Source organism: Dendropsophus ebraccatus, chromosome 3 (assembly GCF_027789765.1).
Source record: "Dendropsophus ebraccatus isolate aDenEbr1 chromosome 3, aDenEbr1.pat, whole genome shotgun sequence".
Classification (NCBI taxonomy): domain Eukaryota; kingdom Metazoa; phylum Chordata; class Amphibia; order Anura; family Hylidae; genus Dendropsophus; species Dendropsophus ebraccatus.
Window position 1 is genome coordinate 8510557 of NC_091456.1, and position 18553 is coordinate 8529109.

Sequence of the window (18553 nt, forward strand, 5' to 3'; positions counted from 1 at the left end):
CATCCCAGACCCCATTATACATACATATCACAGACCGCAATATTTACATATTCCAGACCCCAATATATATATGTATATACATATCCCAGACCCCAATATATTCATATCCCAGACCCCAATATATATATGTATATACATATCCCAGACCCCAATATATTCATATCCCAGACCCCAATATATACACATATCCCAGACCCCAATATATACATATCCCAGACCCCAATATATACACATATCCCAGACCCCAATATATATACATATCCCAGACCCCAATATATACACATATCCCAGACCCCAATATATATATATATATACATATCCCAGACCTCAATATATACACATATCCCAGACCCCAATATAAATACATAGTGATTCTAGCACCTCGTCAGTAAGCTACTTTGTTATTGGGACCATTGTCTAGTTTAGTTGCACTATTCTTCTCCACTGAGCAGGTGTTAACCTTGAGTGTTGGAAGTCTACTGTTTGTCCGTTCTACAACATACATCTGTGCTGTCAGATTTCCGGGCTGCACAAACAATACAAAGATCATTCGGACAGCTCGGATGCCCGATTTGTTGTGCTGTGTAAAGGCTCTGCCAATGAGTGCCGACCATACTGACCAGCACTTGTCTGCAGCCTCCAGGCTGTTTTAGGAACAAGGCGAGCTGGCAGAGAGAGTGGTTCTGGGGAAGATGTCCTACAGGGAAGCCTTGGGCATTTATGTGGCTCTTTTAAAGCGAACCAATCACTAAGCCATTGGCCGTAATTGCAGCACAGATAATTGCATAGAAGTCAATGGGGGCGTCCGGAACTTTTACAGATGAAATATCCATAACGTCCACAAAAATACGAATGACTAATCAATTTAAACCATTCCCACTTGTTTAACTCTCACCTTCCTCTTCTTTGCTGGTCTGCAAAAAATACGGATTACGGACAGATTTTTTGCGGTTTACCATTCTACAAGATTAGTACTGCAATGTACTATACCCTCATGCTGTATTTTACGTAGATTTAGCCTATGGTCACACAATGTACGGACAATGGCCATTGTTTGGCATACAAAAACAACGGCCGTTGTATTGCGTGTAAAACAACGGCCGTTGTTGCATTGAAAATTGCATTGGAATTAATGCACAACGGTCGAAAATAATTGACATCTCTAATGTTTTTCAGTACATTGTGTGAACAATGGCCGTTGTTTGCATTGGCTTCAATGCAACACATATCACCATGAAAGGAAAGGACGTTGTTTCCATAAAATGTACGTTGTGTGAACATAGCTTAAATCTGAATATAAAGCTGGAAGCTTTCATGTGTTATTAAATCTTTGTAATTTCCCTGTTCTTTTTGAATACAGATTAGTTCTGAATGTTTGTATAGAATTCTTAGATGAAATCGCGCATAGACATCAGAAATAGGGTCAAGTTCACGTCCCAGCTGTCGTGCTTGGAGCTCAGTATTTGCCAGTGGCAGCTCAGACAAGCAGGGGTTAAAGCTGCTGTCGGTCAGTTGTACTGCATGAGGGGGTCACCTGCCAGCGGGGGGCGCTGCATGTGTGATGATGTGTGATGGTGATAATCGCCGTTTCTGAAGCAGGAAGCAGAGGAAGTGCATGTTGACCTGTAGGCTTTGCATATGGTTCGGCCTCCAGCGCTATGCTGAAAGGCTTTTCCTGTTATTGAAATACCAAGAACTCTGTTAGCAATTAATCATTGTGTGATTTCCAGAGCTCGTCCTCCTCCAGCTCTTGTTCTCCCTTCCTTGAATTTCCATGAATTAAAAAGTGGGTTTCCGGCACTTTTAGCGACTCGTATTCTTAGTCTGTCTGTCTTACAGGTGACTTCTTCAGACGCACAGGTGGAAAAGCAAATAGTTTAAAGGGGTACTCTTTTTCTTTCAAATCAGCTGGTTTCAGAAAGTTGAATAGATTTGTAATTTACTTCTATTTAAAAATCTCCAGTCTATCAGTACTTATCAGCTGATGTATGTCCTGCAGGAAGTGGTGTATTCTCTCCAGTCTGACACAGTGCTCTCTGCTGCCACCTCTGTCCATGTCAGGAACTGTCCAGAGCAGGAGAGGTTTTCTATGGGGATTTGCTGCTGCTCTGGACAGTTCCTGACATGGACAGAGGTGGCAGCAGAGAGCGCTGTGTCAGACTTGAAAGAATACACCACTTCCTGCAGGACAAACAGCAGCTGATATTGGAAGCATGATAAAGGTTCAAAGCGGCATTCCGTGTAAAGTCCTGCGGTGCAAGTGGAAAGGAGTAAAATCCCAGCAAATAGTTCAGTACAAAATCCCGGCACTCACCAATTTCATTATCTATAATCTTTATTTGGTATCCATAACCATACAAGTGTGAACATTCTGCTCAATGTATGCTTATGAGTGCCGGGATTTTGTACTGATAAGTATTGGAAGACTGGAGATTCTTAAATTACAAATCTAAATAACTTTCTGATTCTAGTTGATTTAAAAGAAAAACATTTTCGCTGGAGTACCCCTTTAAGGAAGCACACATCTATAGGTTTGATGCTTCTATGGTTAGTGCACATGTGGTTACACATAGAAGCAATTCTAAGAAATAAAACTTCCCCAATATATCTGCTTACATTCACAGCAGAATCCAGATGTCATGCATTGCAGTCAGACGTAAGTGTAGAGCCAAGTGCACAGGGGATGGGAACTTCTCTGAGCTGTAAGCTGGAGCCATGTTCACACACAGTAAAATAAAAGCTAAATACCACCGTAATTATGAGTGAAAATAAAACAATGCATGAACAGATGAAAAAAAATAAGATTTTCTATAGATGCTAAAATCCAATTTCTTTATTTTAGGGCAGAGGAGGTTGATGGAGAGATGCAGGTGTCTTCTCCTACAGATCCAGCATCACAGAATCCCAGTAGTGGCAGCACAGACTCCATCAACCAAGGTTTGTACTATGTGTCAGGACTATGTGTTGTTCAGCTTTGAAAGAGGGTTTTTTTATACTTACTGTGTCCCTGTCATTATAACTTTCAAAATCTAAATCAACACGCTGTAACACAAGCAGAAATCCAAGTCCAGTCTCCTGAAGGCAGCTATAGAACAGCTATACTTACTGTATCCAGGTCCAGTCTCCTGAAGGCTGCTATATAACAGCTATACTTACTGTATCCAGGTCCAGTCTCCTGAAGGCAGCTATATAACAGCTATACTTACTGTATCCAGGTCCAGTCTTCTGAAGGCTGCTATATAACAGCTATACTTACTGTATCCAGGTCCAGTCTCCTGAAGGCAGCTATAGAACAGCTATACTTACTGTATCCAGGTCCAGTCTCCTGAAGGCAGCTATAGAACAGCTATACTTACTGTATCCAGTTCCAGTCTCCTGAAGGCTGCTATATAACAGCTATACTTACTGTATCCAGGTCCAGTCTCCTGAAGGCAGCTATATAACAGCTATACTTACTGTATCCAGGTCCAGTCTCCTGAAGGCAGCTATAGAACAGCTATACTTACTGTATCCAGTTCCAGTCTCCTGAAGGCTGCTATATAACAGCTATACTTACTGTATCCAGGTCCAGTCTCCTGAAGGCAGCTATATAACAGCTATACTTACTGTATCCAGGTCCAGTCTCCTGAAGGCTGCTATATAACAGCTATACTTACTGTATCCAGGTCCAGTCTCCTGAAGGCAGCTATAGAACAGCTATACTTACTGTATCCAGGTCCAGTCTCCTGAAGGCTGCTATATAACAGCTATACTTACTGTATCCAGGTCCAGTCTCCTGAAGGCAGCTATATAACAGCTATACTTACTGTATCCAGGTCCAGTCTCCTGAAGGCTGCTTTATAACAGCTATACTTACTGTATACAGGTCCAGTCTCCTGAAGGCAGCTATATAACAGCTATACTTACTGTATCCAGGTCCAGTCTCCTGAAGGCTGCTATATAACAGCTATACTTACTGTATACAGGTCCAGTCTCCTGAAGGCAGCTATATAACAGCTATACTTACTGTATCCAGGTCCAGTCTCCTGAAGGCTGCTATATAACAGCTATACTTACTGTATACAGGTCCAGTCTCCTGAAGGCAGCTATATAACAGCTATACTTACTGTATCCTGGTCCAGTCTCCTGAAGGCAGCTATAGAACAGCTATACTTACTGTATCCTGGTCCAGTCTCCTGAAGGCAGCTATATAACAGCTATACTTACTGTATCCAGGACTAGTCTCCTGAAGGCAGATTTACTGGGGAAAAAGAAAAACAGACTAAACACAGGAATTCCGGCCAGTACAAAGAGTCATAGCTCAATATGTCCATCAATCATGCCTTCTCTCTGTGAGCGCTCAGATGGCCTGGGATACACAGGACTTCCTGTTTTCTCACTGTTTCCTGTTTTGTTTTTTGTTGTTTTTTTAGAAAACAACTGTCATAAAACAGAAACTGCTGTGTTTTCCATGATAACTAAAAAAATAAATAAATAAATGTAAATTGCAAACTTGCTTAATATCAAATTTACTGTTGATTTAGACTTTGAAAGTTATAACCACAGGGACACTTTATTCATCATTTGCAATCCTCCTAACATCTAAATAAGTCTTAATACAATTTCAACATCATTTCCCTTAAAGTGTCACTGTCGTGAAATTTTTTTTTGCAGAAATCAATAGTCCAGGCGATTTTAAGAAACTTTGTAATTGGGTTTATTATCCGAAAAATGCATTTTTATCATGAAAAAGCAGTTTGAAGCTCTCCCCCCTGTCTTCATTGTTCTCCTATGGAGAGAGCTAAAGAAAAGACCAAAACAGGACAACAAAGAGTTAATCTACAAATCCCTCACCCGTTATCTGTTCTGACCATCACCAGTGACCTGTCTGAGCTCAGATTACAGCTGTCACCCAGCTCCGTGCCTGTAATCCTCTGTTATCTGCTTTCTGCTGCCGGCTAACTCCCTCCTTCCTCCTCCCCCCTCCCCTCTCCATAGAGCAGACAGGGGACGTCTCCTGCAACAAGTCACAATTTTCAGATTTTTCAGAGTGGATGAAAAAGAGGAGGGAGGGGGGGACCTGGGAAAAGGCTTTTTACATGCAGATAATGGCAGATTTGGCTAATAAACCCAATTACAAAGTTTCTTAAAATCGCCTGGACTATTGATTTCTGCAAAAAAAAAAAAATACGACAGTGACTCTTTAACCTCTTAAGGACATAGGACGTACCGGTACGTCCTATGTCCTCATTAGCACTTCAAAGCGGGGCCGCGCGGCGGCCCCGCTTTGAAGTGCCGCGATCCCGGGTGCCGCGTGTAGCCCGGGACCGCCGCTATTAGCGGGCACGGTCCGATCGCCGTGCCCGCTAATTAGCTAATCGGAGGCAGCTGTCAAAGTTGACAGCTGCCTCCGATTACCGGAGGCAACGTTTCCCTGGTGTCTAGTGGGGGAGATCGCTCCTCCGGGACCTTGTCCCGGAGGAGCGATCTCCGTTACTGATGCCGGCCGGGGACGCGTCCAAAATGGCGCCGTCCTCGGCTCGGCACTCGTTTGTTTCCGGCTGCAGCAGCCGAAAGCAAACGAGTGCCGATCTCATGGATCTCTGCAGCATATCTATGCTGCAGAGATCTCTATGAGAGATCAAAGTGTATATACTAGAAGTCCCCCATGGGGGCTTCTAGTATATGTGTAAAAAAAAAAAAAAAAACGTGTTGTTAATAGTAAAAAGCCCCCTCCCCTAATAAAAGTCTGAATCACCCCCCTTTCCCCAGGTTTTAAATAAAAGTAAACAAATAAATAAATAAATAAACATGTTTGGTATCGCCGCGTGCGTAATCGCCCGAACTATTAATTAATCACATTCCTGATCTCGTACGGTAAACGGCGTCAGCGCAAAAAAATCCCAAAGTGCAAAATTGCGCATTTTTGGTCGCATCAAATCCAGAAAAAATGTAATAAAAAGCGATCAAAAAGTCGTATATGCGCAATCAAGGTACCGATAGAAAGATCACATCATGGCGCAAAAAATGACACCTCGCACAGCCCCATAGACCAAAGGATAAAAGCGCTATAAGCCTGGGAATGGAGCGATTTTAAGGAATGTATATTGGTTAACAACGGTTTGAATTTTTTACAGGCCATCAGATACAATATAAGTTATACATGTTACATATCGTTTTAATCGTAACGACTTGAGGAACATGCATAACAAGTCAGTTTTACCCCAGGGCGAATGGCGTAAAAACACATTTCCCCCAAATAAAAGAAATGCGTTTTTTTTTTCAATTTCACCACACTTTGAATTTTTTTCTGGTTTCGCAGTGTACTTTATGCAAAAATTCAGCCTGTAATTGCAAAGTACAATTAGTGACGCAAGAAATAAGGGGTCATGTGGGTTTCTAGGTGGAAAAATGCAAGTGCTATGACCTTTTAAACACAAGGAGGAAAAACCGAAAACGTAAAAACGAAAATGGGCCATGTCCTTAAAGGGTTAAACCTTCAATTTAAATGGAAAGCGTCATCAGAAAATTACCTATTTTTTTTAATAATTTTTATATTAAAGAAGTTGTCCAAGGAAAATTTTTATTAAAGTATTGTATTGCCCCCCAACAGTTATACAAATCACCAATAAACACTTATTACGGGAAATGAAGATAAAGTGCTTTTTTCCCTGCACTTACTGCATCAAGGCTTCACTTCCTGGATAACATGGTGATGTCACTTCCTGGATAACATGGTAATGTCACTTCCTGGATAACGTGGCGATGTCACTTCCTGGATAACGTGGCGATGTCACTTCCTGGATAACATGGTGATGTCACTTCCTGGATAACATGGTGATGTCACTTCTTAGATAAACATGGTGATGTCACTTCCTGGATAAACATGGTGATGTCACTTCCTGGATAACATGGTGATGTCACTTCCTGGATAACATGTTGATGTCACTTCCTGGATAAACATGGTGATGTCACTTCCTGGATAACGTGGTGATGTCACTTCCTGGATAACGTGGCGATGTCACTTCCTGGATAACATGGTGATGTCACTTCCTGGATAACATGGTGATGTCACTTCCTGGATAACATGGTGATGTCACTTCCTGGATAACATGTTGATGTCACTCCCCGACTCCCAGAGCTGTGCGGGCTGTGGCTGTTGGAGAGGATGATGGCAGGGGGATGCTCAGTGTCCCCCCAGTGCCCTGTGTCCCCCCTGCCATTATCCTCTCCAGCAGCCACAGCCCACACAGCTCTGGAAGTCGGGGAGTGACCTCACCATGTTATCCAGGGAGTGACATCACCATGTTATCCAGGAAGTGACATCACCATGTTTATCCAGGAAGTGACATCACCATGTTATCCAGGAAGTGACATCACCATGTTATCCAGGAAGTGGCATCACCATGTTATCCAGGAAGTGGCATCACCATGCATTTCCCGTAATAAGTGTATATTGGTGATTTGTATAACTTTTGGGGGGCAATACAATACTTTTCGCCAGACTTCTCCTTTAATCATATTTTAGGCATTTTTGGTGATGTTTACTTTATACTTTAAAATAATCCTTAAAACTTGCATTGTTTAGTCTAGCCACTAGGCCTAAAACTAAACTGAGACTGCTGGAAACTAAACTTTCAGGCAGTGTCATCACAGACAGTTCAGTGAAAGGTGACACCAGTACATAGATAAGACAGTAGATGAAGCTTGTCTCACCTTCTTTGTGGAATAACCACTGGTTAGGTCACAGAGCATGCCCAGAAACATTTCCCTTTTGTGTTGATAAGAAAGCTAAAATAGTTTGGGCAAAATAACTGTCGCCATAATGTGAAAAAAAAAATAAAACTATTACAATGAGATAGTAATAGAAACAGAAAAAAAGAACATGTCACAGTATCAGGCTGTAATTGGTATAAAAAAACAACAAACCTAAGCTACACATCTACATATACATATAACAGAACAACTAATCGCATACCTTAATCCATTGTTTGTGCTTCTCCTGGTTATTTCCATAGTTCTCTCTTAGGCATCATTCACATACAGTAAAATAAAAACTAAATATGACAGAAAAGTAGGTATAAAATGTTTAAAATACACACAGTGTATGACATTTTTCCATGCAGCTCATTATTAGGTCCACAATCTGCCCACATTTTATACCTATTTTACTGTTGTATTTTGCTTTCATTTTGCTGTGTGTGAACAATGCCTAAGAGAGAACTATGGAAATAACCAGGAGAAGTGATAAGAATGGTTAAAGGTATGCGACCAGTTATTCTGTATGTATCTGTATAGCCTAGCCTGTGGTTCGGGGGGTTTTTGTTTGTTTTTTTACAAATTACAGCCAGACATGCTCTTTTTTTTCCTGTTACTATTTTTTTCTCGTTGTAATAGTTTTATAATTTTTTCACACAAGATTATGGGGACAGTCCACACGTTACGTGAAAGCGGTCCGTGCACAGAACATGTGCAGCGCAACTTTTCAAATCATGTTGACAATGTACTGACACATCTGCGCGGCCGTGTCAGTATGGTACCTTAAACATTTAGGCTATATTCAAACAATTCTTTATTTTGCATAATAACGGCCAATAATTATTTTTTTTTCAAACAACAGCCGTTGTTTTTATTTACCAATGGTTCCCATTGAAGTTTATGCAAACAAAGGCCGTCTGTTCACACAATGGATAGAAAAACATCTGTCAAATTAGTGTTTATAACATTAATTTGTGGCTGTTATTTTGGGAACAACGGCTGCTATTTTTAGTTGTTCACACATAGTTTTATTCTCTGGCCGTCATTCCACCGTTTTTAATATAAAGTCGAGTTAAATTCTTAATAACCAAAAAGGGTGTTAAAAGGGACCGCCTTTAAACCTGAATAATGAACCAACGTCCGTTCTTGCTTTGACGTCTGCCAAAGTATGCTAAACAACGACCGTTACTGCTATGACGTTCACTAAAGTATGCTAAACAATGGCCGTTACTGCTATATGGGTCACCAAAGTATGCTAAACAACGGGCGTTACTGCTATGACGGTCACCAAAGTATGTCAAACAACGGCCGTTGCAAAACCTTGGGGGACATTTGTCAAGGACTTTGCGTCTATTTTAAGGTAAATAATTAGATTTTTTTTTTTGGTCTAAGTTCTATGTGTGAACCAGTATTCAATAAGCGAATATTTTTTTCGATGCAACTTTTTTTATTCTGCCTGTTTTGAGTATTTACCCAAAAATTCACATTATCTGAGATTTGCACAAAATTTATCATTTGTGTCTTTTTTTTTCTTTTAAGTTGCACAAACCTGGTGCAGGCCTACGTCTAGTCAGTACTGGGGGAATTTGTTCGTGAAATTTCTTGCAAATATTCTGAGAATATTTAATTCATTAAATTGATGAAACGTTTGTTACAGTAGTCCCATCCGGCTGGGTAAAAAAATAATAATTATACAATGTAGAAAAATTGCACAATTTAGACTCAATAGTAAATGTTCCCCATTGTGTGAACATAGCCTCAAACTGTTTTTGAGCTCCTACCACTCTCCATGTCACACAATTTTCCATCTATATTATAAAATAATCCTGAGATTATTTTAGACTTACCATTGTGTCTGTGGTGATAAGAGGAGGCTGCTGTAAAGTGATCTGTACAGCATTGCAGCGTCATGTGACACCAGTAGATAGAGGAGATAATAGTAGCTTCCTGTGGAATGACCTCTTCACAGGTCACAGAGCGTGCTCAGTAATGTCTCACATTCATCACAAGGGGACAGAGTCTGTCTATTGCCGTCTATGTCCATGAGTCTTGCTGTAAAGCAAGTCACCAATGATGTTAAGAATGGCTCAGGCAATAAGGGGTTTTCAAATTAAAACATACTTGTCTCCTATCTACAGGATAGAGGATGAGTAACAGAATGCGAGGAGTCCAAGTTGTGCCCCCCGGTGATCTCCATATCCCCCCCCCCCCTTGTTTTAGAAGCCGGAGGTCATTCTCTGTGGAGCCGATAGGGAGAGCCGAGTACTTTTTATCCAATGTTTCTGTGTAATTTATGACTTTTTAAGGTGCACTCACTGAGAATATTCTTCCCCCCCAGGTGCGGCCGTCTTTGTGCCTCCGGAGCCGTGCTGCCACAAAACCGACCATTTTTTGTCACCTTACCCGTGGTTTCATGGACCTATCTCTCGCGTCAAAGCAGCGCAGCTTGTCCAATCCCAGGGATTCGAGGGACATGGAGTCTTCCTTGTGAGACAAAGTGAAACCCGCAGAGGAGAGTACGTCCTCACATTTAATTTTCAAGGCAGAGCCAAGGTAAAGACACGTGCAAGACTTTATCCCGTGCGGACGTGGTTTATGTGTGCCAGATAAAAGTAACGCATGACTACAGATCCAAAGACGGAGAAATAGGAGTGCCTTTATTATAGCTTTAAAAACTTGTTTCCATGAAGCTACATAAAGAAAATCCATACATATTTAATGCTCATCAATTTGATTACTATTAAAGGAAAACTCTGGTAATATATATATTTCTTTTTTTTTTTTTTATATATATATATATATATATATATATATATATATATATATATATATATATAATAATTTTTTATATATAATTTTTTTTTCTAATTCAACTGCTGCTCTGAACAGTTCCTGACATGGACAGAGGTGGCAGCAGAGAGCACTGTGTCAGACTGAAGAAAATACACCACTTCCTGCAGGACATACAGCAGCTGATAAGTACTGGAAGACTTGACATTTTTTAATAGAACTCATTTACAAATATGTATAACTTTCTGGCAACAGTTGGTCTGAAAGAAAAAATTTTTGCCGGAGTACCCCTTTAATGAATTTAGAGAACCCTTTTAATACACAGATTTTAGTTTAGCAGGAATCACTTTAGGATAAAGTAACATACCTTAAGGCTGGGTTCACACTGCGTTTTTGCTATCCGTTTTTTGCAAAAAACGAATGCATTAGTGTGCATCCGTTTTGATCCATTTTTCCATTGACTTCCATTGTAAAAAAAAACGGATCAAAAAGGATGCACACTAATGCATCCGTTTTTTCCATCCGTTTTTCATCCGTTTTTTTTTGCAAAAAAGCAGTGTGAACCTAGCCTAAGTTAAACTAAAATAATGTGTTGTTTATCTATTTTCCAGCATCTGCGTCTCACGTTGACAGAACGAGGACAGTGCCGGGTCCAGCACCTCCGCTTCCTATCTGTAGTAGAAATGCTTCACTACTTCCGTTTGCATCCGATACCACTAGAGTGCGGAGCGGCCGGAGATGTGAAGTTGTCTAGTTACATCGTATCAGCTGTTCATTCACAAGGTAAAGGGGCACTCCAATTGCTCACTCATTAACATACTGTAGTAGATTAAATGGGAAGTAGGTGAGACAAATCCATCCTGCTGATATGTCCCGTTCCAGTGCAGTTAGTAGATTGCTTCACAGTTCGGTGAGACAGAAGCACTCTCTGCCCCCATAGCGCTGATCCAGCCCGCCCCCATAGCGCTGATCCAGCCCGCCCCCCATAGCGCTGATCCAGCCCTCCCCCATAGCGCTGATCCAGCCCTCCCCCATAGCGCTGATCCAATTATGTTTCTTAAAGTCATGTTTATAAAATAAAAGCAGCGCTGAGAGGTTGCGGGGGGCCACAAAGCTTTAATAAACCCTAACTGTACAGGACACATGGCTTCTATAATATTCAACATCATGCTGATGCTGATACTGTACTGATGCTAACGCTGTACTAATGCTGATGCTGGTACTCTACTGATGCTGCTACTGATACTGATGCTGTCGCTGTACTGATGCTGACACTGTGCTGATGCTGGTACTCTACTGATGCTGACACTGTACTGATGCTGAAAATGTACTGATGCTGACGCTGTACTGATGCTGACGCTGTACTGATGCTGAAAATGTACTGATGCTGAAAATGTACTGATGCTGAAAATGTACTGATGCTGAAAATGTACTGATGCTGAAAATGTACTGATGCTGCTACTGTTGCTGATACGGTTCTGATGCTGATGCTGATGCTGTACTGATGCTGATGCTGTACTGATGCTGATGCTGTACTGATGCTGATACTGTACTAATGCTGACAATGTGCTGATGCTGGTACTGTACTGTTGCTGCTACTGTACTGATGCTGATACGGTGCTGATACTGTACTAATGCTGACAATGTACTAATGCTGATGCTGGTACTCTACTGTTGCTGCTACTGTACTGATGCTGACGCTGTACTGATGCTGACGCTGTACTGATGCTGACGCTGTACTGATGCTGATACTGTACTGATGCTGATACTGTACTGATGCTGATACTGTACTGATGCTGACAATGTACTAATGCTGATGCTGGTACTCTACTGATGCTGCTACTGTTGCTGATACTGTACTGATGCTGACGCTGTACTGATGCTGACGCTGTACTGATGCTGACGCTGTACTGATGCTGACAATGTACTAATGCTGACAATGTACTAATGCTGATGCTGGTACTGTACTGATGCTGACGCTGTACTGATGCTGAGGCTGTACTGATGCTGATGCTGAGGCTGTACTGATGCTGATACTGTACTGATGCTGACAATGTACTGATGCTGACAATGTACTAATGCTGATGCTGGTACTCTACTGATGCTGATACTGTACTGATGCTGATACTGTACAGATGCTGACACTGTACTGATACTGACGCTGGTACTGATACTGACGCTGATTCTCTACTGGTGCTGATAGTGATTATGGTGATACTGTATTGATGCTGACAATGTACTAATGCTGATGCTGGTACTCTACTGATGCTGCTACTGTACTGATACTGTACTGATGCTGATACTGTACTGATGCTGATACTGTACAGATGCTGACACTGTACTGATACTGACGCTGGTACTGTACTGGTGCTGATTCTCTACTGGTGCTGATACTGATTATGGTGATACTGTACTGATGCTAATGCTGTACTGATGCTGATAGAGATAGTGATACTGTACTGATACTGTGGTTGATACTGTACTGATACTGATGCTGACACTGATGGTGATACTGTACTGATGCTGATACTGGTGCTGATACTGTACTGATACTGTGGTTGATACTGTACTGATGCTGACACTGATACTGATGCTGACACTGATGGTGATACTGTACGGATACTGATACTGTACTGATGCTGATGCTAATACTGTACTGATGCTGATACTGTACAGATGCTGACACTGTACTGATACTGACGCTGGTACTGTACTGGTGCTGATACTGTACTGGTGCTGATACTGTACTGGTGCTGATACTGTACTGGTGCTGATACTGTACTGGTGCTGATTCTCTACTGGTGCTGATACTGATTATGGTGATACTGTACTGATGCTAATGCTGTTCTGATACTGTACTGATGCTAATGCTGTACTGATGGTGATACTGTACTGATGCTGATACTGTACTGATGCTGATGCTGATACTGTACTGATACTGATACTGTACTGATACTGATACTGTACTGATGCTGTACTGATACTGATGCTAATACTGTACTGATGCTGATACTGTACAGATGCTGACTCTGTACTGATACTGACGCTGGTACTGTACAGATGCTGATACTGTACTGGTGCTGATACTCTACTGGTGCTGATACTGATTATGGTGATACTGTACTGATGCTAATGCTGTTCTGATACTGTACTGATGCTGATACTGTACTGATGGTGATACTGTACTGATGCTGACACTGATGGTGATACTGTACTGATACTGATGCTTATACTGTACTGATACTGATGCTGATTTTGATACTGATACTGATACTATACTGATACTGTACTGATACTGATGCTGACACTGATGGTGATACTGTACTGATGCTGATGCTGACACTGATGGTGATACTGTACTGATGCTGATGCTGACACTGATGGTGATACTGTACTGATGCTGATGCTGACACTGATGGTGATACTGTACTGATGCTGATACTATACTGATGCTAAAACTGTACTGATGCTGATACTGTACTGATACTGATTTTGATACTGATACTGACACTGATGGTGATACTGTACTGATGCTGTACTGATACTGATACTGACACTGATGGTGATACTGTACTGATGCTGTACTGATACTGATGCTGACACTGTACTGATACTGATGCTGATACTGTACTGATGCTGACACTGTACTGATACTGACGCTGGTACTGTACTGGTGCTGATTCTCTACTGGTGCTGATACTGATTATGGTGATACTGTACTGATGCTAATGCTTTACTGATGCTGATACTGTACTAATACTGTGGTTGATACTGTACTAATACCGATGCTGATACTGTACTGATACTGTGGTTGATACTGTACTGATACTGATGCTGATACTGTACTGATACTGACACTGTACTGATACTGATGCTGATACTGTACTGATGCTGACACTGTACTGATACTGATGCTGATACTGTACTGATGCTGTGTTGCTTTGAAAACAGATGAATTTATGTTTATTTGGAACGGTCAGTGTCTGAGAAATGGAAAAGTAGCCCAAAATGAAAGATCTCCTCTGTGTTATCTTAGTGGTAGTAGTGGTTGTGAGTGCTGCCCCTCATGTCCATGTGGTCACCTTGTAATCCCACAGGAGCAAGTGATGGAACCTGCAGCCCTCCAGCTGTTGCAAAACTACAATTCCCATCATGCCTGGACAGCTAAAGCTTTGGCTCACATCATCCAGGCATGACAGGAATTGTAGTTTTGCAACAGCTGGATGGTTCCCCATCCCTGTTATACTCCATGTAATTGGTGCGGCTCTTAGACTGCAGCAGTCATGTGTCTGTATCGCACCTCATTTCTGGCGGCATTGAGGAAGCGACCGCTGTTTTATGTTTTTATTATTGAACATTTGCCGCTCCTCTTTTTTCTTTTGGGACGTTCTTGTTTTTTTTTCCACCACACGTTCCGTCTGCGTCACAAAGTAGAAGGTTTTACAAAAAATTCCAAAGTATCCAGTATTTCTAATATTGTCTGCAGCGACCTAGAAAGCCGAGCGAGTCCTGGAGGTTTCCCCCACAATAAGAGTTTGTATGCGGCGTGCAGCTGGCGCTCGCTCAGGACTCCCTGTTCAAGTTTTCATTTCAGCACTGAATTGCTGCATTGATGGCCGCCTCAGATGTTTCTCAGGCAAACAAAGTTATCCATTGGGTTAAAGTGAAGGCCGAGCTCTCATTTCCATACACTGTGCACAATATATAGTGACCGGCAGTAAATGTAGGATCTGTCACATGGAAATGGATGGTAGGTTTGGCTGCGATCACTTCATTCTGAGGTCATTTATTACTCTATATTGCTGCTTGCAGTCTCGCTGCCACCAAGGGCAATATATAAGGGTATTATTAGGGTAATATGTTATTAGGGTATTATGTTATTATCTTTATTCTGAGATCCCATCACTGCCTGTTGCTGCTTTAGGGTATGTGCACACTGAGTAATTCAGACGGAAAGTCTGTCGCCTAATCCGTCGCTCACGGACAGCAGCGGGCGCTCGTCTCCACCTGTGTCATAGACTCCATTCTATGCACGGGCAGATTCCTTCCTCAGTCCAAAGAATGATCAAGTTCATGACACGGACGGAGACGCGCGCGCCTGCCTCTGTCTACAAGCGGGCGAGAGCGGCGGATTACGCAATGGACTTTCCATCTAAATTACTCAGTGTGCACATACCCTCACACCAGACCATTCAAATAGTTTGATCAGTATTTACCATTGTGCACTTACAGTGTTAAAAGATTTGAGGCCTTATCCACACCTCAGTATGTAAAATAAATAAATCTATTTTGTAAACTCATTATTTCTTATTTAGCTGGTAGTCTCAGAAATCTTTATTACTTTATAGTTGTTAAAAAATTGTTGTGCTCTCTGCTGAGGAGTATTCTTTCCAGTCTGACACAGCGCTCCCTGCTGCCACCTCTGTCCATGTCAGGAACTGTCCAGAGCAGGAGAGGTTTTCTATGGGGATTTGCTGCTGCTCTGGACAGTTCCTGACATGGACAGAGGTGGCAGCAGAGAGCACTGTGTCAGACTGGAGAGAATACACTACTTCCTGCAGGACATACAGCAGCTGATAAGTACTGGAAGACTGGAGATTTTGTAATAGAAGCAAATTTCTGGTACTTTCTGGCACCAGTTGATTTAGAAGAAAAAAATTGATGGGAAGGGGGCGGGGAAGGGGCGTGTAGGGGGCGGAACGGGGGCGCGGACTCATAGTCCGCGCGATTCATTATCTTTTTCTGTTAAAGTTACACCGAAAACCTACTCCAGTCATCAGGTGGCGTAGGCTTTCGGCTGTGCGCACCGGCGCGCACGGGGTTTATGTAGAGGCAGTCCGCTTCTACATAAATCTCCGTAGCGCCGAAGCTGCGGGGGCAGAAAACGCCGGACTTAATAAATGTCCCCCATACACTTTACACTTGTTGACCATCATGCTTTGCACGTCGTCCTCCATATATAGTTTTTAGTAAATTCAGTTTTTAACAATTAATGAGAAGACCTCTAACTCCTAATAACTTTTTGTCTCTACCCCACAGACCACGGCCCCACCGTCTGCCCGTTACTGTTCCCGCTGCCCATCCAGAGATCAAGTTTTGAGCGCAGCGTTTCCCACTTCCACCAACCAAACCTGCAGAGAAATCCCTATGCGGATGACATGCTTCCCGGCTCCTACTCCGAGCAGATCTTCCACTTAGTTCCCCCACCAGAAGAACTGGAACGGAACTTCCTACGGAGCGAGTCCGGGAGGGCACAGACAAGCGGTCAGAGGGAATCGGACTACGAGATGGACTCTGCCTCCAGGGGCCGTATACGAGCAATAGACAATCCTTACACGCCTCTATGACAGTGAGGTAGTGTGCTGTACATACTGAACTGACATGTTTACCGTCCTACAATCACAAAAGCCTTAACACATGCTGATCAAGCCAAGAATGTAATCTGTCTCTTTTTTTTATTGTGGATTATCTCTTTATATTGCAGGGATGAGTAACATTGTACATCCCCTTTGGGTGTTATTGTATTAGGCCTGTTAAAGGGCCCCCGCTTTCTCCTGCCTGGTATATCTGTGCCCCTGTAGGGTGCAGTGTAGGGTCAGGCCATGACCAACAACCTCTGTTTTGGCCAATTAACAGCTGTTATTTAAAGCAACGGCCTTGTGGAACTACGGCCGTTGTTTTCAAATACCAGTCGTTATTTGTCCGCCAAAAACAGACGTTGTGTGGTCTTGGCCTTAAAGTTGTAAGCAACTTATCAGTTAGTTTTGTGTTCCTGTTTACAAAAGGCAGCCATATAAAAGTGAACTCCAAGAGACGTGTGAAGTAGTTGTCCTTTCACCGAGTTGTTATTGACTAGGACTGTCCCACAGTATCCCTTTGCAGAGATTGACAAGCTAGTTTAAGGCAGCACTTAAAGGGGTATTCTAGATATTTTAGATTTTTTTTTAAATGGTGCATTTGCTGCTATTTAAAAAAAAAACTTACTTACCTACCTGGGTCCCCCACATCATCTGCTTTAATGTCCTGTGCTTCTCTGCTCACTGCTATGTCCAAGATGGACTTGTCTCAGCAGTGACAGCCCACCCACCCAATCAGTGGCCGCAATGGTGTCCACCCTCATTGATTAGCTGGGTGGGCCATCATCCCTCTCAGCTGATGAGTGAGGAACCATTGCAGGGGGAGGTGAGTATGTTGTTTTTTATTGTAGCCCCAGCATCATACCCCTTTGCCTGTGTTCACACTACGTAAAAATAATGGCCGTCTTTCATAAATATAAAAGACAATAACGGCCGTGATCATGAAAGACGGCCGTCCTTTTTACATAGAGTGCACATGGCCTGTAATGTTCAACCTGCAGTATTATGTAGAAGAGTTGGATGTATGCCAGCGTCCACTCTATTACTATTTAGGTGATAGAGCGACTAAATAGTCAATACTAAAGCCGTCCCATGTGCTAAGAAAATGGACAACAAAGTAGTTCCGTCTGTTCAGGACATAGAAGCCATGTTTTAGTGCCAGCACAGGGGTATGGCCGTCCAATCGGGGGGGGGGGGGGGGGGGGGGGGCGGTAAGAAGAGGAAATATTATATGTGACATATATACAATAAAGCGTAATCTTATACTCAGTGTAAGATAGAATAGTATATAGCCTATGTGCCTTAGGACGTCCCTGACATTAGTACAATGGTCAGACTAATGTAGGAGGACAATGAGAAGGCCTGCACTCTTATAGAAGTAAGGATGGTGTGACGTGTGCAAGATGCAGCTTGGATCATGAGATATTTACTTAAACAACGTCCACCCACACTTGAACAAACAACGTCCCTCCTACAAACATTGATTGCAACTGTTGTCATATAGTGGAATACTAAGTTAGGTCATCGCTTTCATGGTACCTGAACCACGGCCTATCGGGGCGATACCCGGTGGCTATTTCCCGCCCCGTCAGCCTTCATTGATAACTCTCATCCTGTCTGTGTCTGGAGGGAGAGAGAAGTCAAGGCTGTCTGGGCAGGAAAAAGCCACT

General features: G+C 42.4%; 1 protein-coding gene across 1 annotated transcript in view; it reads left to right on the forward strand.

Annotated features, from left to right (window-relative positions):
- SH2B3 (SH2B adaptor protein 3) overlaps positions 1-16963 on the forward strand; it is a 115727-nt gene extending 98764 nt beyond the window's left edge. The window contains exons 6-9 of the mRNA XM_069960779.1: positions 2843-2937; positions 10076-10290; positions 11139-11310; positions 16567-16963. Coding sequence (XP_069816880.1) covers positions 2843-2937; positions 10076-10290; positions 11139-11310; positions 16567-16874 — 790 coding nt within the window. The 3' untranslated portion in view covers positions 16875-16963. The remainder of the gene's footprint in view (positions 1-2842; positions 2938-10075; positions 10291-11138; positions 11311-16566) is intronic.
- Positions 16964-18553: the final 1590 nt, after the last annotated feature.